Here is a 26,360-nt window from a genome sequence, read left to right as displayed (position 1 = left end):
CTTTCATTTATTTCTTTATTTTACTGAAAAAAAGCTCTATTGCGCTTAATTTTCTACTTAAGTACACAAATATTTATGAAGTCTTTGAGACTAAAATGATTTAAGTCGCAGATTTCCTCAGCTAGGCAAACTATTGATTACAAGTTACGAATAACTTATTTTTATTACATCAGTTAAATCTGTTTAGTCGAACATTCGTAGAATTAAATGAAATACATAAGACATGATTTTTAAAACAGAATTTATACAAAATATATACACGTTCTTCTTCAACTTGATTTGTAACAGCTTTGGATTTTTATACAAGTATAAAACTTACCACTACTTTATTAATGTACATTATTCACAATTTTTTTTTTATTCAGTATCGAAGTCAATAAATTTTAAATGCCTCGCCGTAGCCAAAAACTATGGTAGGATTTCATTTACATTTGACCTCCGCTGACCAAAGTTTACGTGGGAAGTGCAAAATTGTGCATATGCACATGGCGATTTTGTATTTTGTCTACGAAACTTTGTTGAATTCTTGTTTAGTTATTCCTTGCATATTAATTATTTGGAGTGCTCTTATTTTGATGCCAATGTATTCAATTACACAGGCATTTCTATTAATCGCAGTTATATTAAATTACAGATTTTTAATGCTGCCTGGCGCAAGAAACTTTATGCAGCTCGTTGTGCAAAATTTTGGTATCTCTCTCAACTTTCGTCTCGAACCGTTTTACCGTAGACGACCTTATACACCTGTTGAATAGCCACAACTGAAATATCTGATTAGCAAGAGCAGCTTCAATGGAAGCCGGAAATCAGAAATGTAAAAATCACAGAGGCGCTACACGACATCGTCTATATATATATCAAAGCAAGCCGAGTGATGAAACCGAGCGAACGCAGAGAGCACATCCAACCTATTACGGCTAGTATATGTTGAGAAAATAAGCTCTTAAAGCTAACGGGCTATACTTATAAAACTCCAAGGCTTTTGATTTAAGCTTTCCGTAGGTGTATAACTTTTACTGTTGCTTTGGTAAAAGCTTTCGTTTTCATGGGCCTACTTAGTAGCCAGCTCTGTCAGGGTAGCCCAAATAGTATTGCTCTTTGTACATGCTTAAAAGCCTTTAACATAGTGAGCTTTTAAAATTCCAAATTTCAAATATGTAACCCACATAACAATCACAAATTTTGAACGAAGCGCAAACCAAAATCATCATCAATCTGAGCAGCAGCACTCATTTACAAAAATTTTAACTGCTATTATTTTTGGTTTAATTGCTAATACAATTTCCATGATGAATGTGAATTTCCAGTTTAAGAAGGATCACTCATTTGAAAAGCGACGAGCAGAAGGGGACAAAATACGCAGAAAGTATCCTGATCGCGTACCTGTTATCGTGGAAAAGGCACCAAAGACACGTCATGCAGCTCTGGATAAAAAGAAATATTTGGTTCCTAATGATCTGACAGTTGGCCAGTTCTACTTTCTTATCCGTAAACGCATAAATCTTCGGCCGGATGACGCTCTGTTTTTCTTCGTCAACAGTGTCATTCCTCCGACATCGGCTTCAATGGGACTATTGTACCATGAGCACCGTGATAAGGACTTTTTCTTGTATATGGCTTACTCCGATGAGAATGTCTACGGACATGAAAAATATGAGACTTAGATTGCTAATGCTGCTAAATTATCTTCCGGAATGGTTAACAATTCAAAATGTTATTTGGTTTACAAAAATTGCAGTCCTTCAATAAAATATTTTGTCATTAGAACAATTTTCTAGAGTAGTTAAATCACAACTTTAATAAGATTTATATTATGCATCTGTATTTCTGGAGAGCCCCTCAGAGCCTCGAACGCATAGACTTGTTTTATTAAGATTTATGAAAATTTCTGAATATTTTAAATGATGCCTTCACAAATTCACTTCATACGATTTTAAGCTATGGTATTTAAAGTTGAGGGTAAGAAAGGAAACGTTAACTTTATATTAATTAAAATGTATATTTGAAAACAATCAAATCAGGCAACTACAAGTTAAAAAAGTGCTATATGAGCATTATTTAGGCACGCCACATATTTAAATCAACTGTAGGAAGGTTTGAATCATCGCAACTAATTAGCCTATTACTGCAAAAAGATGATTTGAAATGGGGTTAATCGCTAATCGGCTAATCATCGAAATTATCGGCTTACCCAGGATAATCGGCGAGTACGAATCCAGCCAAAGGCACCGAATGTAATGTCAAGTGATCGGCATTATCACAGATCAAACGTCCAATGGTGGCCTTTCGCACTTCCTGCAGTTGAGCTGGTCTAAATGCTGCTGGATTTACCTTATCATTATATTCGTAGTAATACCGATCTCCATGCTTAAAACGAGCAAACTGGTCGGCAATAATTTCCGCAAAAGTAATCCCAACGATACCATCTTCAACAGCTTTTTCCAGTAAGCCGCCCACCCATAAATCAATATCATCAGGCGTCCTATAGACCCGAGCAAGTTTTTCGCCAATCTATGAAGATTCAAGAATGTTGAGATATTTACATCTAAAAAGTAATCGCCACAAATACTCACATCCTTCGGAAGCTGACCAAAATGTTTCAACTTTGGAGCTCCCATTACTTCAAGGTAGTCATTATAAGAGCGCAGGCCCTGGTCGCGACCCCGTTGTATATTAATTGCGGCCAAATCTAATCCAAACGGACTGTGGCCGCGAAAAAGAAATCTACTGAGCTATGATTTAAGGAAATGAATGCTTGTTGGCTACTTTAATAGTTTTATTACACTTACACCCTGTGTAATAGAACTGTCGACTTGTTGCATTGGCTGCGTGTAAAGTGTTTGTAGCATATCATCGTAGAACTCTCGCTTGCGCATGCGAGAAGGATTAAACATAACATCCGGAATATTAATGACCTCATCATGTATTCGAAATTTGCCGTCGACACTAAAGACAAAAGTTAGTAAAGATTACGATTAATATAGTTTTTTTTTAATATTTTTTACACAGTATAGTCTGTAATACTTGCCTAGAATGACCCATTCGAAAAGCAGCTCCCGAGAACTCATTAGTAATAGCCGGATTCACATCTACGTTATAGTCGGTTGAATATCCCTGTCGGTGAGGCATTAAACGAAACCTTTTCATTTGCTGGGATCCAATAATTGCCGGGAGGTACTCATTATATGTAATGTGCTGTAGCTCTGCAATAACAATGCGGCGAGTCTCTTGATAAAGCCATTCGTCGTTCGCCGTCGGATTTAGTTCAGCCAAAATATCCGCAACGCGATTATGTTCACGTGCAAAAACAATTTGCAGGGTGATCAGAGATATAATTTGATTTGTGCGACCATCGCCTTGAAACATGGAATCACATATATATTATGGTTTTTATAGTTAACGATCCACTCACCCGACTTAAAACATGTGTTGCCCGGGTCCGCGCTGCCACACGCATCCTTATCACTGGTTAGGGGCAGCAAATCACGTCCAAAATCATTAAACATATGTAATCGGCCGCCATGGAAGGTGCGCAAGTCACGTGCGGACGCCTCATTAGATCCATATATCGGCGAGGCATCTAAGAAGTGGGTTACCTTACTCCGTTGCTTTCCGTAGCCCAATTGACAGTCGGCACTGGGCGCCAGTGATAGTCTTACTAAGTTCAAACAGCGCACACCAAACGCGCTATAAAATTCATCGTTTTCGGATACCGGTATCGGCAGACAGGCAAAATGCCTTTTTTCTGGAGGCAAAATGCTTTTGCCTCCCGGCGAGCAACATTGCACTAAGCCACCATTTTCATCGAGGCGCACCGAAGCCGATTGGGAAACATCATGGGCCAATAATTGCCCAAATTGCATTATCAACTGGTTGTACTTTGGGTGGGGTCGATGAACATCGGTAAATAAAGCGCTAGAAATTTCACGAGCGCTTGACAAAGCAGTTCCATCGCTTGAATGAGCGCGAGGAGTCCAAATCCCATCTTCGTAGGCTGGGGGAAGCAGACGCTCCATTGGCTGGCCAGCAGCACCCCAATGCGAACGTTGCGGTAACGGATTATTACAAGTGCCATCCATACTCCGAAAATGGTGTCTACCTAGGCAAATGGGACGCGTTTGGCAATGCTGAGCCAACGGTGTCTTTGAAAATTGAATTGGCACATTGTTTGTGATCAGGTCATCAACGGGCACCTGTTCCTTCTTGCCAAACACTTGACTGGCAATTACCAATTCAAGCGCACTGTTCGACAATGCAAAATTATGCAAATCTTCTTTGGGTGTGGATTGAAAAACAATACCATGAGTAAAATCTGGATGCCCACGAAGGACCGGCATTTGGACAACTCCGTGCATTAAATGCTCAAAATTCTTGCGTGCTTCTTCAAGCACATCAGGTGGCAAAAAGGATGGAATCGTTGCTCGGCGTGCCTTATTTTGTGGCGCAGTGTGGTTTTGTCCAGTTTCGCAGCAATAGCCAAATTTGCCAGCGGGCAGATCGCAAATTTGTGGCTTCTCGTGGTCCCCCATGCGGACATGAGCGGGACATTGAATTTGTGGTACACACTTTACAGATGTGCAAGTCTTACACATTTTAAGCAATCCACTTTTAGCGACATCTGCAACATATATACCATGTGTATGAATACATCATTCGAACTATATACTACATACATACATACTAATGCAGATCACATGCATAGAAACATATGAATAAATTTGCGAATACTTTTAAGCAAAATAATTTATATGTACAGTATGTCAATAAAGTGTTTTGGCTAGCAAAAAAACGCATTTTGTAGGTTTAGTTGAACTGTATGTACTTTGTACTTTAAAGTGGGAATATTTTTTCATATCTAATTTATTTCGATTCGCTATTTTTCCTAGAACATTTAATAGAATTAAAAAACTAAAAACATTCAAATTTTATGCTGTCAATAAAGTGTTTTTACAGCTACGGTAAATTGTTCTGCAGTTCGCTTTGGGACGATCCCGTTATATTTAGGCCCATGCGTTTTGCTTCTCTTGTGTGTTTGAGTTTTCTAGTTATTTCCTATTGCAATTTCTAACGTTTGTTTTTTTATTGACAGCATAAAATCTGATTGTTTTTAGTTTTTTAATTCTATAAAATGTTTGGATAAAGTTATTTTTCTGGCGTTATGCTCATGCTAAAATAGCGAATCGAAATAAATTAGATATGAAAAAAAATTACCATTTTAAAGTACATTTACGTTCAACTAAACCTAACAAATGCGTTGTTTTCCCTAATCGAAACTTTATTGACATACTGTATGTACATATGTATGTATGTGTGCTACTACATTAGAGTCCAACTTGACCGTCAAAAGTATACGATAGAGTGAGATAGCGATAATTCAAAATGGAACTGTTCATGAATCCGCCATTATTTATTGGATATTAATACAAATACTAAATATATACCTTTACCTTCTAACAGCTTAGACCTTATAACGTAACACCTTATCTTACCCGCATCGTGACTGCGCCCTTCCACACCATTCAAATCATTTTTGCGTATCGAAAGTGCGCCAACAAAGTTAAATTGTACAAGTACATGCACAAGATGGCAATACATTAACAAAACATATAAGCTCCGCATTTCAGACGACCCCGAATACTGGATCAGATGTACAAGCACAGGAAATGAATTTAGTTCAACTACATAACGGTGCTTCTTAAATAATGTGACCAGGTATGGTAAAGTTGAATATACCTCAAAGAAAAAGAATACCGAAAATATACTATTGTTTAAATACTTAAAAACTTTCATTGAAAATACAATCCCCACTTTGTATTATGTTTATATATGTTCCATGAATCTAAGAATATGTAGTCTTTCCCCTTATATATGTAACCAAGGCAATTAAGTTATTAAGTTTTCAAATGATTGGAAGGACGGTACATATCCCATTAGATAATTAACTGCTATTTAACACAGCATATCAGAAATTTACATATTAACAGATATCGGTATATTTTTACCGATATTAAATACTCCCTATTGTGAAAATTGATAGTTAAGAATATCACCTCTGAAAAATACAAAATGGGAAATCTTAGTATCGATAGTATCGAGATGGGCTCAATATTTCTTAATGCACTATCCGCCATATTTGTTCGCGTCAGTAGAAAAGTCTGGCAACGCTTAAAATCGCTTTGTATAGGGCCAGCTCGTCATGTTGAGAAATTATGAAAAATAAGTGAAATACACTGTACAAAGAGGAAAAAGTGTAAAGATTATATGAATACATTTTCGAGCTACTAACTCAGTGTGAATTTAATAACTACCAGGTGTTTTTTATTGTGCGCGACGGTTATGAATGGTTTTTTTCGGCAGACAAGACTTGCATACAGTGTAATGTTCGTACTCGTACCGAGCTTGTCTTCTCACGCGAGTTCGTTTTTAGTGTATATAGCAAGTCTATGGACGGTCGATGCGTGAATATATTTCTATGTGTAAGTGTGGGTGTGTACATGTGTGTCGATTAGTTCAGAAAAAGACTTAAATCACCAATAATTTACCGGACTCGTTACACTAGCGAGTGAAAAGTACAAGCTCGATACGTAAAAATCAAATATGTACATACATGCAGGCTCAAAGTTCGGTACGGTACAGATACGTGTGTGTGTATACTTAAAATATTAAATTCTCAGCCAGATCCTTGCATCATCACTACAGGGTCACATCTTCGCCAATATGTATCAATCTGAACCTACCAGCCAAAGAACTAAACCAAAAAGATAATCATGCAAAAAATGTATAAAAAAAAATAAAAGAAAAAAAGAAAAAAAAACCTTTAATGATGCATAAACGAGACGACGGCAACGATAAACGTCAGCAGCAGCGAGCAGTGCTATTACACTAAACGAATGAAAAGCTACCTGAATTATAAAATATTTACGTAAATATATTAATTGAGAGTGATATTCATAGTAATGCAATAAAATGAACCTAATAAAAATTAGCAAAAACAAATTGTTAAAAACGCGACAGGAAAACTCGTTTTGTTCTCACATTCGGCATTAAAATTTATATGCAACAGCAGTGGTTGTCTCGCTCGTACACACTTATTTGACATACAAAAAGGCCGCATACAATACAAGCGAGATAAATAGCACTCCAAAACAGAAAATCAACGGGAGCGCGCAAAAAATCCAAAAGCAAATTATATGAAAAGTGAACTCAAAGTGGATAATGAAAAATGTATAAAACAAACGCTGCAATTGTACCACCAGAAAGCTGTATGCACATTGATATTGGGATGAGTAGAGCTTATTGCCTTACATGACTGTCTTTTATGCACACATAATCTTTAACATGCATATGCATGTTTAGCACAATCTTGTGGTCTAGCATTGTGATTGTCGGTCTAAGTTAAACATAAATACATAGTCTATTTCATATTGTGATCGACACAACTGACCGAAGAGGTATGGGAATATCTGTATGAAATTCGTGTGCAATAAATATCAGTTTTGTCTGCAGTTGCTTTTGAATTTGCTATATAATTCACTTGGATTTACAAATATTTTTGATTGTTTTTATATCAGTAAAATATAAATGATAATCATAAAATGTTAAAAAGCGCTTATTTCATATAACTTAAATATTTCAATAGAAATATTTATATTAAAACAATGTGTGGCAATATTTATAGTTCTGTAAAATAATTGATCAGATACAATTTAATAAAATGTATTAATGTTGATTGAATGTTTTGTTGCACGTGTACAAAACAAAAATTGTATTTTTCAATAATATTCCAATAATTCCTATTCGACGTATAAAAGAAATATAATTAATTAATAATTTACTTCCCCTATTAAACAAAACTAATACACACATCCCATACGCGCACATGTAAGTGCGACAGTGAGAGCCACACTCTCATGCAAGTGAGATGGCGTTTGCGTGTTTAGTTGCCAAATGTAAAGAGCGCAAGAGAGAATCCAGAGAGCGCTTTGTGGCTGTCAACGCGCGACAATTTGTAAACGGACAGTCTGAATGCTGTGGTAGTGGTAGTTGATTTTTCAATACACAGAATGTAGAATTACAAAATCTTTGGCGGCCAAATGAAATATGTATTGAGCCTGTGATTGTCCTATGGTTATGATTTCGTGAGCCTTGGTGTTATTTATATTGTATTATTTGAGCTAAGTAAACTAATTATTGCTTCTAAAACTTGCAGCTAACATAACCTCAAATTTGCCGCTGCAGTCGGGGAAGTCGTCATCAGCGTCAACGTTGTTGGTGGATATTCTTCAACAACCACAGCTTCTTGATTTAATAAGCATCGTTTGCGAAACGACGACGCCATGAATGACAAAATAAAATCGCCATCAACACAAGGTAGTGGTAGCGGTGCGACTGGTGCAAGCGCATCCCCAACTGTGGCAGCCAGTGCAGGTGGCGCTACACCACCAACCGCGGGTCCACCCACACCGAACAACGGCAACGATTCTATTATACAGCAAGGTGGCACTGTACCGCATCCGTACAGCGGGCCGCCGCCTGGCGCTCTGCCAGGTTCAACTCCCGACTCAGCAACAGCTATGTCACACTATCACCATTTACATCAACAACAACAGCAGCCACAGGGGCCGCCTCTTCCACCACACATGCAGCACCACGGTGGACCACCGCCACAACAGGGACCACTACCGCTTCCACCCGAGCATACACCTGGTGTGAAGGATGAATATGGTTCGGCACATTTGCCACCGCCACCCGGCGTCCAACATCCCCATGCACATCCAGCCTACGCGCGCTATCACTCAGGTGATCCCAACATAGATCCCTATCGATATGGGCATGCGCCCACGCAGCAACCACCTCCTGGGGGCAAAACGCCGCACCAACAACAACAGCTGCAAGGTTCTGGGGGATCCCCGAATCGACCTCCACAACAGCGGTACATACCCGGTCAACCGCCGCAGGGGCCAACCCCAACCCTGAATTCATTACTACAATCGTCAAATCCGCCGCCACCACCCCAGCATCGCTATGCGAATAATTATGATACCCAGCAAGTTGCCAATGCGGCAGTGGCTGCCGCAGCCCAACAGCAGCATCAACAAAATGTTCAGCAGCAACCTGGAGGGCCACCGCCTCCACTACCAACTCATGGACCGCCGCCACCACAACACCAGCCGTACGGTGCACAACAGGGCGGGTGGGCACCACCCCCAAGGCCCTACAGCCCACAGCTGGGCCCATCGCAACAGTATAGGACACCACCACCGGTAAGTTGAGTTCTTATCAATCTTAAATAGTAACTACGCGCGATGCGTTGTCGATCAAGGAAGTTTTAAAGGCTCCCCAAATCCGTCTATAGGTTTGCAAATACACACTTGACACACTTAACAAATTTCGCGTATATCCGCGGTACAAACTTAAAAAAAGAACAAGCACGAGTTGTCGGAAAACAAAAACATAAAAGCATTAAAAGGCATGTTGTTGGCAAGTGAAGTTGCCGGTACCACCACCACCTGATGAAGCAAGCAGAAGAATGGCTGCATTTACGCTCTAGTTTGCTATTCAGACATATTTACACGTCTGTTTGTGTGTGCTATAATTGGTTATTTAGATTTTGTGTACAATATTTTCATTTATTTAAAACATTTTTTGAATCGGCTTTGATTTGTATTTTATTAGTCTTTTATCTTTTTGGGGTAAAGCTGCTGTCACTTTTTCAATGCAAAATGCTGCATAAATAAAAAAATATATATATAAAATAACAACTGCAAAAATCTAGATATTGCAATATATATGAGCGAATATGTGGCACGATAACTGGAATTTTATATTTTTATATCTGAATACAGGGCTCCCTCGGATAATTATAAATATATAAATGAAGTACATTCATTAACACTCATTTAATACGCTGTAACCTAAGTTTTCATTTTAGAGTAGAAAGAATCCTGGTTACCAGAAGTTCCCGATTTATAGAATGTCAAATCGTGGTTCAAATGTATGCCCATAAGCTATGGGCCTATCATTTGGTAGATTTTTACCTGTCAGCATTCGACATAGACCTTGAGGAATATTAAAATATGATTTATGCAGATACTCCCTTAACATTTTTTTAACAAACATATATATTTACATATTGGTTTATGAGTATACCCATGTACGATTTGAACTTTTCTCTTATATTGTTACATGTATGCAAATCTACACATTTACTTCATACCATTTACTCATAAGATACAAAAAGGTGTTCGGGTTATCAAGTTATCGTAAAAGAAAACAGCTCTGTAAAATTTATTGTATTTTATAATTAAAATGCTCAAGTAATCATAATAGATGCCTTTTTTCAATTAATGTGCACATAAGTCTGAAAATAATTTAAACCCATTGAATGAAAAACAAAGAAGTATCACACAACAGCCATTTACCCATGCTCCCAATATTCTAATATACCTTTATTTCAAAACTGGTAGTAAACGAATTGATTTTTTTAGACATAAGTTAAAAAAGAGGCAAACTGTGCACTCATATCTCTCAAAGAAGGTGTACTCAATGGCTTGCACCTATGTGGATAGGAAAGCTTAAAAGGTGTGCGTTTTAAATTTAAATAGTTTCCGTACGAATATTTATATGCTCATGTTCATCATATATTTCAGTTAGATCACTTTCACATGTTACTTTTGTTTCGTTCTGTTATTGTAATTTTACTCCGGACCGACTTTAACATGGCTAGTCCCTGTTTTACACAAATCTTAATTTATCCGTTGCTCTGTCACTCGTTTGATTCCATTCGTTCCCTCATGCATTCGATGTCTTTGTGTTGGCAGCAACAAGACAGCTTGCGACCCTTAGCTGCAGTATATATTTCTGAATTTGATTTTCACCGATGATGAGTTTTGCCTTTTTGGTTATTTCTCCTCTGCTTCTGAATTCACTATATGTAAAGGGCCAAACGCAAATAGATGTCGGTATTTAGCAAAACCATCTATTCATGTTTCCTGTCACCCTCTAGTTGACCAACCAACGTTGCTAGTTGTCGGTTTCAGCGCACGCACAAATGCAAAAGGCATTCGTTGCCAAAATCGCACTTCAGCTTTATTCCCAAGTTTTACTTCGCCATGCTATTTGCAATAATACGACGACTTTGCCTCTTTTTTAGTACATTAGGCTTATGGCCTTAGCGTTACCAGCAACATTTGTTATTTATTGTTATTGTTATTGTTGTTAAGTACGCAGGTATGGGCGCGATGAGGGTGTGAATGGTTATCGTTGTACTGTTACAAGTATAGATTCGTCTCTTCGCTTGTCTTTTTCCTTCATGAATCAAATTTCTCGATTCTTGTAATACTATCAGGTTGAATCAAAATCTTCCATGTTTGCCTCGTCTTTTTGTCTGCTTTTAAATTCAGGCACGCTATGGCGATTGCATTATATGAAATGCACATTTTTAACTGTCAATCTTATATTCTATTTTCATATATACAGTTTTAAACATTCATACATAACTGTCGTACATTTTACATAAATGTAAACTCTGGTTTCGTGTGTAAAAGAGCTTACCGAATAAGTTGTGAAAAATTAATTAAAATACTATAATGCAAGTTTATGCAACACTCAACAAAAATATGTACCAGATGGGCGCTGTTTTGCTTTCCGTTTGTATTCAGTACTGACTGATAAAAAAAAGTGTGCTACAAATTTAAATCATTGCCTATAAACGGATATTCACATTGAGTGTTTCAACGAAATTTAATAAAACAGGAATATATTTTTTTAATTTACAGACAAATACTTCCAGAGGTCAATCACCATATCCGCCAGCTCACAGTCAAAACTCAGGTTCCTATCCAAGTTCGCCCCAACAGCAGCAGCAGCAGGCCCAACAGCAACAACAAGCTACACAACAGACAGGTGTTAGCGCTCCTGGAGCGCCCGGAGCGCCACCACCTGGACCCTCACAACAACAGCAGCAGCAACAAAATACACCGCCCACTTCTCAATATTCGCCGTACCCTCAAAGATACCCAACACCACCAGGCTTACCGACGACTGGGCCCAACCATCGAACTGCCTACACAACGCACCAGGTATGAAACATTTTAAATCGATATTCTATAAAAATAAAGCTACGCATTCCCAAAAACTTGGGACAAAAAACACTAGCGGCTCTGAACGTACATATGCCGTATACATACGTATAAAAAGTTGGAAAAATTAAAAATAGTTTCATTTTATGTACGATCAAAATCACGATATTTTTATATACTTTTAGTATCCCGAACCTAACCGACCATGGCCGGGCAGCTCATCTCCTAGTCCTGGTCCTGGCCACCCATTGCCGCCTGCCTCACCGCATCATGCACCACTCCAACAACCGCCAGCGCCGCATAGCGGTGGGGGCCCGGCACCTAGCAGCAGTCCAGGGCATGCACCGAGTCCATCACCGCAGCCCTCGCAGGCATCACCATCGCCACACCAGGTAATTATTTTGTACAAACATATAACAGCTTCTACTTTTAAATAAAGATACAACAATGGTCCTGTTAATAGGGCTCACCAAAATATTGATAACTAACTAGATCACTTGTTAGACTTTACGATATCGAAGTACGCATTCTTAACTGAATCGCGCTATCAGCGTGCAGGCCATGACAACAACTTTTATGTTGGCGGACTCTCAATCTTTGTATATTTTTTAGAGAGGAGTCAGTATGTATGCGTAGTACCCCATTCATTCATTTAAAATGTCCGTAATGGTCGCTGTTGCGCTGCCGTCAACATGCCTCATACCACTTTTTTCTCATTCCCTTTATGTTGTTGTAGTGTGTGCACAAATACATAGATAAAATACAAATACACTCAAGATCTTACAAAGAGCAGCTGTTTTCATATATGTATGCATTTGGGTCAATGCCAAGGTTGTTGTTGCTTGCGGGCTGTTCACTTTTATATTCCGTGCTGACAACGCCGAGTAAATTTACTCGCGAAGTTTAGGCTTTAAGGAATTCACTTTCTTTTATAAGATGTGTTCAAGGAGAAGCCATAATAATAAGCTGATAGAGTGCTAAGTGCAAACCTTAACTTTTATTCAGTGTTGCCATTGTAGGAATTTATAACAGAAAAATTCAAATTAATAAATAATATCAGATATTTGAATAGTTTCGCTTTGTACTTAAATTTACGCAATAAAATAATTTTTTAATGCATTTTCTAAACTGCCCGTATTATATCCTTTATCATGCTTTAGTCATTTATACAAAATTCTTTAACGCGAACAAATTTTTTTTTAGAATTATGATATTCATTTTATTTTCTTACCCGTGCGAAATTCCTATCTTCATTCACATTTACTAACCATTTGTTTTACTCATCAAGTGGTACCCGTTAACACAAGCGAATACATAAATCAAAAAGCAGATACAAAAAGGCGCGCACACCTAGAAATAACGTGAATTTTCGCCAGATGCGGTAGGGCTTTACAGCAATGGTGTTTAACAATTGAGTTGTGTCAAGGATTTTTTGCTGCTCTCTTCTTCTGCTTAGAAAAATTTAATTAATTACGAAACTGACTAACTTCTATGTTTAACTAGGCAAAGCCATTTTCAAAATATACATTCTTAAATGTATATGTATGAACGTATGTATGTGTGTATCTACATATTCTCACTTACCGTCTGTATATAAATTGGGATAAATAAACTACATTCTGCAATAACATATTTAAATCATGAAAAATCATCTCCCCGACCTTTCATGTAGGAATTTTTATTTCTATGAATTTTAAATTTTTATTCGTCAAAGGCTTTACAGTAACTTTTTTTGCGCTTGGCGGCAGTTTGTTTGGTGTGATTGCAAGTATAACTATACAATATATTGCCTTTATTTTTTTCGGTCTCGTATTAATAATAATAATAATTTAAAACAATTTAATTATTAAGTTGAATTCCATGCCCCGTAAAACATTATCTTTGCTTTAAGATTTTTTTTAATATTTGTACACTTTATACAATAATGCAAACACTGTACAATAACAAATGCCCGCACAAACGCATTTTTATTATATATTATTTCATTGTGCTGTTCCCGTAGCGGTTGTTTTTCTTTCCAAGTAATTTTTCTACATGCCGGCAGCAAGCGTTTACATATGTACAAACCCACTCACACGTAAAAACGTGGGTCGCCTTCATCTTGAGGAGCGTTGCCCCATCGTTCATCGTTTTTTTACATTTGCCTTCTGCTGTCGCTGCCTGTGGTGGCTTTGCTATTCTCGTCATCAACGTCGCAGCCATCGCCTATGCTACTCAAGTATACTCCATGCTTGGCCTCTATTCCCCCCAACACATTTTTCACCCATACTTGAAGCACTCGACGCTCTTGCTTTTTTTTCTATGTGTATGGCACGAAAGCGAATGAACAGAGAAACGAGCAAAGAAACGAATAGCTGGCGCTGTTTTTATTATTATTTTTTTTTTTATTATAGTTTAACGTTGAATGTGTGTGGTATACGTGTCTGTGTGAGTATGTATGCCTGTGTTCACGTTGCTGTTTCTTATCTACGTCTTTGTCATCGTACGTTGGCTCACTCAAAGCGCGCCATAACTACCACTGCCACATCTCCAATCCACGTCCCTCTGCACGCTTTCAAGTTGCAGTCTGCGTCGGCTTCGTCGTTATTCGTTCCACATATATACATAGCTTTTGCTCTGCCTGATATTGCTGTTGTTGTTTTTGTTTTGCGCTTTAACTTTGCCCGTAGCTATGCCCGTCAGTTCGTCGTACATTTCATTTCAGTTCACTTAATTTCTCAGATACCAAAACGAACAGTGTTTTTGCCGTCGCGGTCACTTCCCCCCCTCATCAACATTTATATCGACAATGTTGATCCCGCGCTGTTCGTTTTACTCTGCGACTCGAATTGCTGTCGGCTTAAGCCTCTGTATTTGGCTTTGTCTGCAGACAAACATATGTACGTATGTATTTACTAGTATATGCACATACATATGTCTTATTTGTTCTCACTTGTGTTCAGCTTTTTGTATTCTCAAAATGTTACAATCGCCCGTTGAGGTTTAATATTCAGAATCATTTTTTTAATTTTTAATATTTTGGAACTATGTATACTGTTTTCGCAGGGTGTACATGCATAAATGAATAGATCGTATTTAAACAAAAATTTTTAAAAAGTGCAGTATTTTATTAAGCTCTGCTAATGGGACTAAACTATGGTTGTATTACTCTTAATATGTTTCAAGGATTTAATAGAAAAGCTGATTCAATATATATATAACACTATTTGCGTCTTTAATTTAGGAGCTGATTGGGCAAAATAGTAACGATAGTTCAAGTGGCGGTGCACATAGTGGTATGGGCTCTGGTCCGCCCGGTACACCTAATCCACAGCAAGTCATGAGGCCAACACCCTCGCCTACCGGCTCATCGGGCTCAAGATCTATGTCTCCTGCAGTGGGTAAGTATATGACGATTCTTGTAAGTTAAACCAATACTGAATTCGCTTTAATTTAGCACAAAATCATCCGATTTCGCGCCCAGCGAGTAATCAGTCAAGTAGTGGCGGTCCCATGCAGCAACCAGCAGTGGTTTCTGGCCCACCCCCATTGCCACCACACGGTCTATCGGGTGGGCCATCATCTCAGCAACAATCTCAGCAGCAACAGGCTTCAAATTCAGCATCTTCAGCGAGTAATTCTCCGCAGCAGACGCCACCACCAGCACCGGCGCCAAACCAAAATGTTAACAATATGGCTACACCACCGCCACCGCCGCAAGGGGCTGCAGGTGGTTATCCAATTCCGCAGCATATACATGGCAGTTACAAAATGAGCTTGCCGGGACAGAGTCCCGGCGCGCAGGGATATCCTCCACAACAATATCCTCAAGGTATTATTCATAAAACGTAGCTTTTGAACGTTTTTAAAAAATTTGTTATTTTACTAGGCAACTACCCGCCACGCCCTCAGTATCCGTCAGGAGCGTATGGAACTGGGCCACAACCTCCTCCAACTAGCCAGCCCGCTGGGGTAGCTAACAGCATGCCAACCGGCGCACAAGCTGGTTACCCTCGATCTATGCCTAATCACGGTAGTGGGAGCCCTCATTCGCAGTATCCGCCCTATCAGTGGGTGCCACCTTCGCCCCAACAGTCTGGACCTGGGAGTGGATCAGGACAAATGGGCACTGGTATGGGAAACCACGTGCAAGGCAAGGGCACACCGCCACCAGTTGGACCACCACCACCACAAAGCAGTGGTTCTCCGCGCCCTCTTAATTATCTTAAACAGCATTTACAACACAAAGGCGGATATGGTGCTAACCCAGCCGGTCCACAGCCGCAGGGATATGGCAATGGGCCGACCGGCATGCATCCGGCAATGCCTATGGGCCCACCACATCATATGGGTCCGCCACAAAGTATGGGGCCACCTACTAGCACGCCGCCTCAGGCTATGCTAGGCGCACAGACCGGAAGTGACACTGAGCATATATCTCAAGACAATGGCATAAGTTCATCAGGGTCTTCGCCAGCCACGGCATTGCATGCAGTTACCGCAGTTGTTACAACTGGACCAGATGGTACACCAATGGATGAAGTTAGTCAACAGAGCACACTTTCAAATGCGTCAGCTGGTGGGTACCTTTAAATAAATGTTAAGACGAATAACTGAGACTTTGTCATGTTACAGCATCAGGCGAAGATCCACAATGTACCACACCAAAGTCGCGCAAACATGATCCATATAACCAAAGTCATTTAGCTCCCCCAAGCACATCTCCGCATCCAGCTGTAATGCATGGAGGCGCTGGTCCAACTGGTGAAGATTATGAAATGAATTCGCCCCCGAATTGGCCACGTCCAGCCGCTAGTTCGGTAAGCATTTTTTAAATTAGAAAATGTTCAACAAAATGACCCGCTCTTCTATTTGCAGCAGGTTTTTAACAGTCATGTTCCTGTTCAACAAGAGCCATTTCGTAGTACTATTACAACTACTAAAAAATCAGACTCGCTTTGCAAGTTGTATGAGATGGATGACAATCCTGATAGGCGAGGTTGGCTTGATAAACTGCGTGCTTTTATGGAGGAACGCCGTACACCAATAACAGCGTGCCCAACCATTTCAAAACAGCCACTCGATTTATATAGGTTATATATTTATGTAAAAGAACGTGGCGGATTCGTCGAGGTATGCAAGGTGCCGTAGTAACTCCTTTTACTAACTTCTTTTTAGATTTACTAGCAAAACCAAATCAAACAAACCAAAATTAATGTTCAACCAACCAAATCAATCAAACCACCAAACACCACCAACCAAAGTAAAAAATTTAGCTAACCCTTAAAAAAATGATTTCTTTAAATGTGAAACAATCAAGAAACGGTCATACATTTCCTAATATTCAGTAGCATGACATCCAACCCCGTTCATTCCGTTTGTACGACCTGAAAGTACTTACCGTCTTTTTTACATCATTATGTTAAATGACTCAGAAACATGATAGATCTAATAATTTTCACACTTTTGCATGCATTTTTTGTCAGCATGCTTTTAAAAGAACTTTTTAATATTTACTTTCTACTGAGTGTCAACATTTATTCGCCATTAAACTTAAGAGGTTACGTTCAACATTTTATTTTGAAGAATTATCTTTCAAGTTTGATTTATATCTTCATTACTAACACATTTTCTAAAATTATTGTTGAATGCGTATTAGTTAAACGCTTCAATTGCTCGTATTTTATGTATCTTTCATATTTATTAATGATGTACCTCAATAGTCTAACCTCTGTTATTTTCAAATATATACGCATATTTTCGTTGTTGTTGACAGGTAACTAAGAGCAAGACATGGAAGGATATTGCCGGTCTTCTAGGCATTGGCGCTAGCAGTAGCGCCGCATATACACTTCGGAAACACTATACAAAGAATCTGTTGGCATTCGAGTGCCACTTTGATCGCGGCGACATTGATCCATTACCCATCATTCAGCAAGTGGAAGCCGGTAGCAAGAAAAAGACAACCAAGGCAGCATCGGTGCCATCACCAGGTAAGTGTTTACAGATGATATGGTTAGAGGTTTAATAGGCTAGGCTTGTATACTGCTATATAGTTTGCAAATGAACTTAATCTGCTACAAGCGGCAGAACCTTTTTCCTAATTATCTTTATATTTTATATCAATATAATGTTTCTCCCAACTTTTTCTCACTATTTCTTACAATGCCCAAATATTCAAACCAATCGGTGGTGGTCATTTGGACGCTGGAACAACAAATTCTACAGGATCATCAAACTCGCAGGATTCTTTCCCTGCACCACCAGGTGGCGCACCGAATTCGGCAATCGATGGCTACACGAGCTACTCTGGCGCTGGTGCATATCCACCATCTGCTGGACCACAACCAGATTATGCCACAGCAGGCCAGATGCCAAGACCACCGTCGCAAAACAATCCGCAGGCACCTCATCCAGGTAAGCAATATTATTTATTAAATTAATCTGAGAGTTTCATATATATATATACATATATATATATATATTTATTTACACATGTATATATATATGAGTGTATTATTAACAATTATTTTATTATTGTAAGATTATACTTATCCTCTTCAATATTTTGTGTTTTCAATGTTATATGTGTATTGCAAATAGATAATGCATATATATTTTGTTCGCCTACAATTTAATTTGAATATTAATTTCATGTGTGTAATTTGTTTATTCATTTTTATGTTGGTTACGTAAATATGGGCGCACTATTATTAAAAATAAAAAATTAAATCATCTGACACCACCAACAACAACACCACATCGCACCACTAAAATTACAAAACAACTTCGACATTGCTCAACCAAACCTTAACCTTCCTGTCAACTACAAATCTTATTACGTTTATACTGTGTCATTCATTAATTTCTTCATCAATCCATAATCATCATCAATGCCGCTTGCCGCTTTAGGCACACAAAATCAATCAGCTGCCACTGTTGCCGGTGATAACATAAATGTGAGCAATCCCTTTGAAGATCCTATTGCTGGCGGTGTGGCCGCTGGTGGTGTTGCTGTTGCTGCAGTTGGTGGTGCGTCACACGGTGCTCCTCCACCGCCCCCACATTCACCGCACTCAGCGCCACAATCGGGCAACCAACACCACCAACAAGGCATTCCAACGCAATTGCCGTCGCCGTCGCAGCAACCACCGGCGCCACCACCACAGCAACATGGGCCGCCGTCGACGCAGCATGCGCGCCCTGGAACTGGAGTACCTTATCCACAGGGTAGCTCTGGGTATCCAACGCCTGTGTCTAGAACGCCAGGTACATTCATCTTGTTTTCTTTTTTATCTTTTGTTATACAAATTATTTTAATGTGTCATTATTTTAATTTGATTATTTAAACTCTTCATTGGCTTAAGTCTGCATGTGGGTCGTAGAATAATTGCTTGTGCATAGAAATATTTTACATTGCTTATTTCATTGTATGCCTTATCTGTCTTGTTTACCAATTTAAAAGCAACTTTTTGAAGCAACTGTTGTAAACTGTGTTTTGTTAAATTTAATTGATTTATATAATTATTAATATTTATAATTATTAGATCTTTGTCTCTATTGAAAGAAAAAGTGTTTAGTTTTTATGTTTGACTGTGCTGATTCATTTAATTAACACTATAAATCTATGAAATGGCTCAAATTGTTGCATAAGGGTACTTAAAAAGGTAAAAAGAAAATAATGTAATAATATGATTAAACAAACTAAAGAAAAAACAGTGATTTTTGTATTGTGTTTTAAACTGCTTTTTAATTAGTCAAATTTCAATAAATAATTAGTATTTAATTTTTGTCCATTTCTGTACCGCCACTATAACTTGTTTCTTGTAACTGTGTAGGATGACAATAAATTTAAGCACATATTTATAATTATTACAGGTTCTCCTTATCCAACACAACCAGGAGCTTATGGTCAATATGGTTCAAGCGATCAGTATAACTCCGCTGGTCCGCCTGGTCAACCTTTTGGACCAAATCAGGGCCAATATCCACCCCAGAATCGCAACATGTACCCTCCTTATGGACCCGAAGGGGAAGCGTGAGTGAACAATTCCTATACATGCATCTTCATTACACTCAGATACACATACATTTATATTCAGAAATTCAACCGTACTCAGCTTAATTTTATTTACCATTGTTTTAAATACATATGCCATTTTTTTTTTAATGAAATTTGTTATTTTTTTTACACAGCCCGCCAGCTGGCGCTAATCAGTATGGTCCCTATGGAAATCGACCCTACAGTCAGGCACCACCGGGCGGACCACAGCCACCAGCACAAGCCGTAACGGGTGGACCACCAGCTAGTGGAGCACCAGTAGCACCCCCAAATAGTGGCTATGTGCCAAGTACTCCTAATCAGCAGGACTACTATAGACCGCCAGATCAAGTAAATTCAAGCTTGCAGAATATATATTTACAAAAATAACTAAAATTTTACTTTTAAAGAGTCCCCAACCGCGCCGACATCCCGACTTCATAAAAGACTCGCAGCCTTACCCAGGCTATGCTGCGCGGCCTCAAATTTATGGTAAGTGTTTTACTGTTTTTTTTTTTATTTATTACTTTTTATTTATTTATTCGTTTTTTATAGGTGGTTGGCAAGGCAACAACCCACAATATCGTCCCCAGTATCCCACGTCGTCTGCACCACAATCATGGGGAAATGCCCCACCTCGGAGTGCTGCTCCTCCTGGAGGTCCGCATGGTCCGCACGGACAGCAGCAAACGGGTGTAGCTCAGTGGGAACAGCATCGTTACCCACCTCAACAACCCCCACCACCTCCGCAGCAGCAGCAACAACAGTCTTATCAGCAGAGTACTCCGCCTGGACAACAACAACAGCAAACGGCACCACAGTGGGCGCAAATAAATGCGGTTCAAGCGCCACCACAAACAAGTATTTCGCAGCCGGGATCGTCATTGCGTCCACCAGTTGGAGTTGCACAGCAACAACGTATGCCCAGTGGAGTGCCTGTAATGACGCCACAACAACAGCAGGGGCAAACCGTAACACAATCACCACATGGAGGCGTACCAACATCAAGTATGCCGCCGGTGACAGGGGGCATGGTAAAGCCGCCTTTTGCTATGCCACCCCCATCACAATCTGGAGGCGCCTCACCGGGTGTGCCCATAGTTGGTAGCGCACCAGCCACTATGATTGCACAAAAGCAGTCACCAATAGTTGGACAGGGAATGCAGCCTACGCAACAGCAGCCGCCACATCAGTTGTCTAACCAGCAAGCTGCCTATTCCCCACAAGTAACTGGCGTAGGTGCACAGCTGGTGAAAAAGGAGTTAATCTTTCCGCACGATAGTGTAGAGTCAACTACGCCGGTGCTTTATCGCCGAAAACGCCTGACGAAGGTTGACGTGTGCCCTGTCGATCCATGGCGAATTTTTATGGCCATGCGTTCGGGTCTACTTACTGAGTGTACATGGGCGTTAGATGTTCTTAATGTTCTTTTGTTTGACGATTCCACAGTACAATTCTTTGGCATATCAAATTTGCCTGGTCTGTTAACCCTGCTGCTGGAACACTTTCAAAAGAATCTCGCCGAAATGTTTGATGAACGTTGTGAAGAGGCGACAGACGAGGCAGATGATGATGCTGACAGTGGTACTGTTGTATCATTGAAGATTGAAGAAAAGCTGCAACGTAGACAAAGCCGATGTGTGCATAGCATCTCCAGCTACAACCGAAGAAGGCACTACGAAAACATGGATGTAAAGCGTGTTGGCCGCAGTGAAGACTCCGATGATGCTGACGAGGGCATCGACTTGGGTCAGGTACGTGTCCAGCCTAATCCTGAAGAGCGGTCGCTTCTCCTTTCGTTTACTCCAAATTACACTCTGGTCACGCGAAAGGGTGTACCAGTCCGCATTCAAACGGCAGATCATGATATCTTTGTTGACGAGCGTCAAAAAGCTTGGGATATTGACACTAATAAGGTATATGAGCAGCTCGAACCAGTAGGCAGCAATGCTTGGACTTATGGCTTCACGGAACCCGACCCACTTGATGGTATTATCGACGTGTTTAAGTCAGAGATTGTTAACATTCCATTTGCTCGATTCGTACGCTCTAAGTATAAGAGCAAGCAGGATGTCGCACAGAAAAGTGGCAAATCGATGCGACCAGACGACATTTCATCTGTTCTTAAACAGGAGGACACTACAAGTAGTACCGAAGATGGCAGTCTTCTTCAACAGACTTATAATAAGAAAAGGCGGCTTGTAGGCAGTATTTGCACAGCCAATAGTGACAGCAAGAAGTCCAAATCAGGAGAAGAGTTTGCACAACCAACTGTCGACGCTAAAAAAGAGATGAACATCGAAATTATGGGAGCCAGTTTAACAGACAGTGATTGCCGAACCATCGATATGGAAATCGAGTCACCGCAACAGCTACGACTTACAAATGGAGTCACATCGTTACCAAAGGGATTCGACCCGAAGTCAACAGTGCGCGATGATGCGCAAGTTTTAAAACGACGCCGCGACTCTAGCTACGAAGACGAATGCTATACGCGGGACGAAGCCTCTTTGTACTTAGTAAACGACAGCCAGGACTCATTAGCACGTCGCTGCATTGCTCTTTCAAATATCTTTCGAAATTTGACTTTTGTACCCGGGAATGAAACAGTGCTGGCTAAGTCAACGAGATTTTTAGCAGTGCTCGGCCGCTTACTCTTGCTGAACCACGATCACTTGCGGCGGACCCCTAAAACTCGCAACTACGATCGAGAAGAGGATACAGACTTCACCGATTCTTGCAGCTCACTGCAGGGTGAGCGCGAATGGTGGTGGGAATATTTAATAACCATACGAGAAAATATGCTCGTGGCCATGGCTAATATAGCTGGGCATTTGGAACTTTCTCGTTATGATGAATTAATTGCGCGTCCGCTTATTGACGGATTACTACACTGGGCGGTGTGTCCCAGTGCGCATGGCCAAGACCCATTTCCATCTTGTGGCCCGAACTCTGCGCTCTCACCGCAACGCCTTGCCCTAGAAGCGCTATGTAAGTTGTGTGTAACAGATGCGAATGTTGACTTGGTTATCGCGACACCACCATTTTCACGATTGGAGAAACTATGCGCGGTTCTGACGCGTCATTTGTGCAGGAACGAGGATCAAGTGTTGCGCGAGTTTTCTGTAAACTTGCTGCACTATCTGGCTGCAGCAGACAGTGCCATGGCTCGCACCGTAGCACTACAATCGCCTTGCATCTCTTACCTTGTTGCATTTATTGAACAGGCTGAACAAACCGCATTGGGTGTCGCAAATCAGCATGGTATCAACTATCTGCGCGAAAATCCCGATTCAATGGGCACAAGCTTAGATATGTTACGACGAGCAGCAGGCACGTTGCTACATTTGGCCAAGCATCCAGATAATCGATCACTTTTTATGCAGCAGGAGCAGCGGTTGCTTGGATTGGTAATGTCACATATATTGGATCAACAGGTAGCACTGATTATATCGCGAGTGCTTTACCAGGTATCTCGCGGGACCGGTCCATTACATTCAGTTGAGTACAGATTGTTGCAGCAACGTCAACAGCAACAACGGCCCATCCAGACGCCGTCTGAAAAGCTAATTGCGCCAACAGCGACCAATAATGTAAAACAAGAGCCCTCCTTGCAGCCAGATGTGTCTGCAGATGCTAAGCCTTCAACTGCCGTGGTCATGGCAGCTGTTATCAACGATGATAACAGCAACAGCAGTCAACAATTGCCACCAGCGGCAACATTTAATGATGTCAGCAATAGTAGCACCAACAGTAATAGCTGCGGCACCGTCAGCAGCAATCAGACTAATAGCAGCAGCTTGGGTAGCAGTAGTCAGCCTACTCTTAACAACTTGGTGACACCTAGCGAGCAACAAGTGGGTAAAGCTCCATCCGCTTCGTCTTCCGCTATGTCATCTAACAATTTAGGTCACATAAACGACTCCGCTTCATCGTCGAATTCAACTCCCCCATCAACTGTGACCCAACCGACTGCGCCGCCGCCAGCAAATACGAATACAACAGCTGCAGTTGCGTAGTATACAACAATGCTACCGGCAACGTCTTACTATTGGCAAAATGCTAGTGCTGTCGAAGGAATTTGCAAAAGAAACTAAACGTATTGAGCGAACACACACATTATACAATTATATTGATAAAACTTGAGAATGCGATTTGTATTCTCTTAAAAATGTTTAATCAAATAATGTAAATCAACTGAATGGGATATAACACGATGTGCGTAATGAAAAGCGAATTTTCTTTAAACCATAGCGACAGAGACCGTGTAGGTTTAAAGTAAAATAGGGAAAACTTGGAACAGCTTCTAACACAACACCATGACCACTCAACCACTATGGTCACACAATAACTGTATATTTTTTCACTCAAATCTATAGTTAATATAAAGTCAAAAATGGTCTGGCGTTATTATAGCCCCCTTCAAATTTTAGCAATGAATTTTCAACGTCAAACTTAAGGCAGAAGATTTAATTGCATATATATGCATGCGTAAAAGTTAAGCACACAATATACTTATGTATTAAATTTAATAAAAAATAATAATTAAAAACTAATACACACATATGCATACGTTATATATATATATATATATATATATATATATGTGTATGTAAACATATATATATATACATGTATATATATAATAATAATAATAATAATAATAATAGAAACGAATTACGTGTGTTAAAATAAACATATATAGACGTTAGTTTTTAAATTCTTAATTATACTACTTATGTCATACGAAGTCATAAAATGAACATACAACCTTACTATGTATGCATATGCGTATGTAACCCGATAAGAAATATGTAATACAATTAAATGGATATTAACGTGGACAAACTGATATGAAAAAAACAACAACACAGACACATACCTTATAAAAACAAAAAAATGTACATACTTAACTATTTTGTAAATTGTATCTTGTATTTTGTTTTCGCGTTGCTATAATGCAAAGCTCATTTCGTATTATGTATGTATGTGTGAAGTATCGAAGAATGATTCAAACTCATTGGATGCTCGTAAAACTTGTTTTATAATAATTTTGGCAAGCTAACTGCACAAAAGCAGAAATTATAGAACGGGAGCACTTGATGTAATTTTTATGTTGTTTTTTTTTATTATTTACTGAAGTGCTGCTGGAACAAGGTTTAATTTTACATTAAACATAATTTAGGCATAAATGACAAGTTTAATTAATAAGTTTTTATCTTAATCTTAATTTAAAAATATTCAACCTTAATGAAACACAGTTCATAAAAAATTAGAAAGGAATACAAACTAATCGATATAGAATCACGCAAAATTAACTTACATGCTTACTATTATAAAGACGTGAAACCAATAGAAAACATATATTGCAGATTTATTGAGCACCTGAAAATGGACATGTGCGAAATGTTGTAAGCGGTACTTTGATGCATAAACAATAAATGCCCAAAGTACATGGCAATATAACAAAATGGACTGATGTTTAAAAAAAAATTGAAGTCAAGTAGACTGGGCTGTTAGCAAGCCCTGGCATAAGTATAATGTCATGTCGATCAACAGGAACACAAGGATCAGTTGAAGCCCTAAAGATATATAATTTATGTAGTTTTCCAAAACAAAAATATGACTCAACATCTCGATATCGATATAATTACCTGTAGTTATTAGTGTATAATTTTGCTAGGATGTAAATGTATGTCCCTCAAACTTAATTTAATTATTTAATTAATATACATATATAATATAAAATAAAGTGTTTTTTATATGATCGGGGATGTGCACACACTTATATACGTAAGAGCTTACATGACGTAAGTGTAATGCATGTAAGATTTTTCGCATTCAATATTTAAGCGCCCATTCATGCAGACTGGCATATCGGAGTTTTTATGGTAAATGTGGGGACTTTTTAATGCTTATAGCCGAACTGTTCAACTACGTAAAGTCATAGGATCTCAAAGCCAACACTACGCTTTCAAACCAGTTGCTAAGCAAGAAGTTGGTCTTTCCCTCTCGGCTAAGAACAGTAAGTTTTCCTTCGAGAAATGACAAACAGGGACGATAACCCATAATTTAGGTTAAGCATTCTATTTAAAAATACCGATATTTTCAAGACCTAGAGGTCCGTTAGGAGAGAACATTTTGCTGAAAAATGGGAAAAATTGGATGTTAATATTACTTTTGAGTGTAAACTTAAATGTTTTGTACAAATATATTATGATGTACAACAAAGTAAAACCAAAATGTTAAGCAACCGTAAA

The 26,360-nt window shown here is 39.3% G+C and overlaps 3 protein-coding genes across 9 annotated transcripts; 2 read left to right on the top strand and 1 right to left on the bottom strand.

Annotated features, from left to right (window-relative positions):
* Positions 1 to 1,153: 1,153 nt before the first annotated feature.
* Positions 1,154 to 1,768, top strand: Atg8b (Autophagy-related 8b). Its single transcript, XM_002056730.4, has one exon. It carries the CDS (start codon positions 1,287 to 1,289, stop codon positions 1,662 to 1,664), a length of 378 nt encoding a protein of 125 aa, XP_002056766.2. The 5' UTR covers positions 1,154 to 1,286; the 3' UTR covers positions 1,665 to 1,768.
* A 211-nt stretch (positions 1,769 to 1,979) lies between these two features.
* Positions 1,980 to 5,686, bottom strand: Pxt (chorion peroxidase). Its single transcript, XM_002056729.4, has 7 exons — positions 5,490 to 5,686; positions 3,413 to 4,618; positions 3,029 to 3,356; positions 2,790 to 2,946; positions 2,574 to 2,732; positions 2,192 to 2,511; positions 1,980 to 2,125 (listed from the first exon to the last, which is right to left on the bottom strand). The coding sequence occupies exons 1-7, from the start codon at positions 5,617 to 5,619 to the stop codon at positions 2,059 to 2,061; spliced, it is 2,367 nt and encodes a 788-aa protein (XP_002056765.2). The 5' UTR covers positions 5,620 to 5,686; the 3' UTR covers positions 1,980 to 2,058.
* Positions 5,687 to 6,139: 453 nt separating this feature from the next.
* On the top strand, positions 6,140 to 25,867 carry osa (trithorax group protein osa). 7 transcript variants are annotated; one of them, XM_070206668.1, is made up of 16 exons: positions 6,140 to 6,476; positions 8,210 to 9,263; positions 11,778 to 12,080; positions 12,266 to 12,472; positions 15,304 to 15,460; positions 15,517 to 15,891; positions 15,949 to 16,638; positions 16,695 to 16,879; positions 16,938 to 17,201; positions 17,836 to 18,054; positions 18,251 to 18,476; positions 18,972 to 19,328; positions 19,938 to 20,097; positions 20,256 to 20,451; positions 20,511 to 20,592; positions 20,656 to 25,867. In XM_070206668.1, the coding sequence occupies exons 2-16, from the start codon at positions 8,337 to 8,339 to the stop codon at positions 24,117 to 24,119; spliced, it is 7,812 nt and encodes a 2,603-aa protein (XP_070062769.1). In that variant the 5' UTR covers positions 6,140 to 6,476; positions 8,210 to 8,336; the 3' UTR covers positions 24,120 to 25,867. The 7 variants fall into 7 exon arrangements, with proteins under 7 accessions (XP_070062769.1, XP_070062770.1, XP_070062771.1 ...); XM_070206669.1 differs by having other exon boundaries at positions 6,140 to 6,625; XM_070206670.1 differs by lacking the exon at positions 6,140 to 6,476 and adding an exon at positions 6,953 to 7,451.
* Positions 25,868 to 26,360: the final 493 nt, after the last annotated feature.

This window comes from Drosophila virilis, chromosome 2, assembly GCF_030788295.1.
Source record: "Drosophila virilis strain 15010-1051.87 chromosome 2, Dvir_AGI_RSII-ME, whole genome shotgun sequence".
Taxonomy (NCBI): Eukaryota; Metazoa; Arthropoda; class Insecta; order Diptera; family Drosophilidae; genus Drosophila; species Drosophila virilis.
Note: the sequence above shows the minus strand (reverse complement) of the source record. Positions and strands in the feature narration are given on the sequence as shown.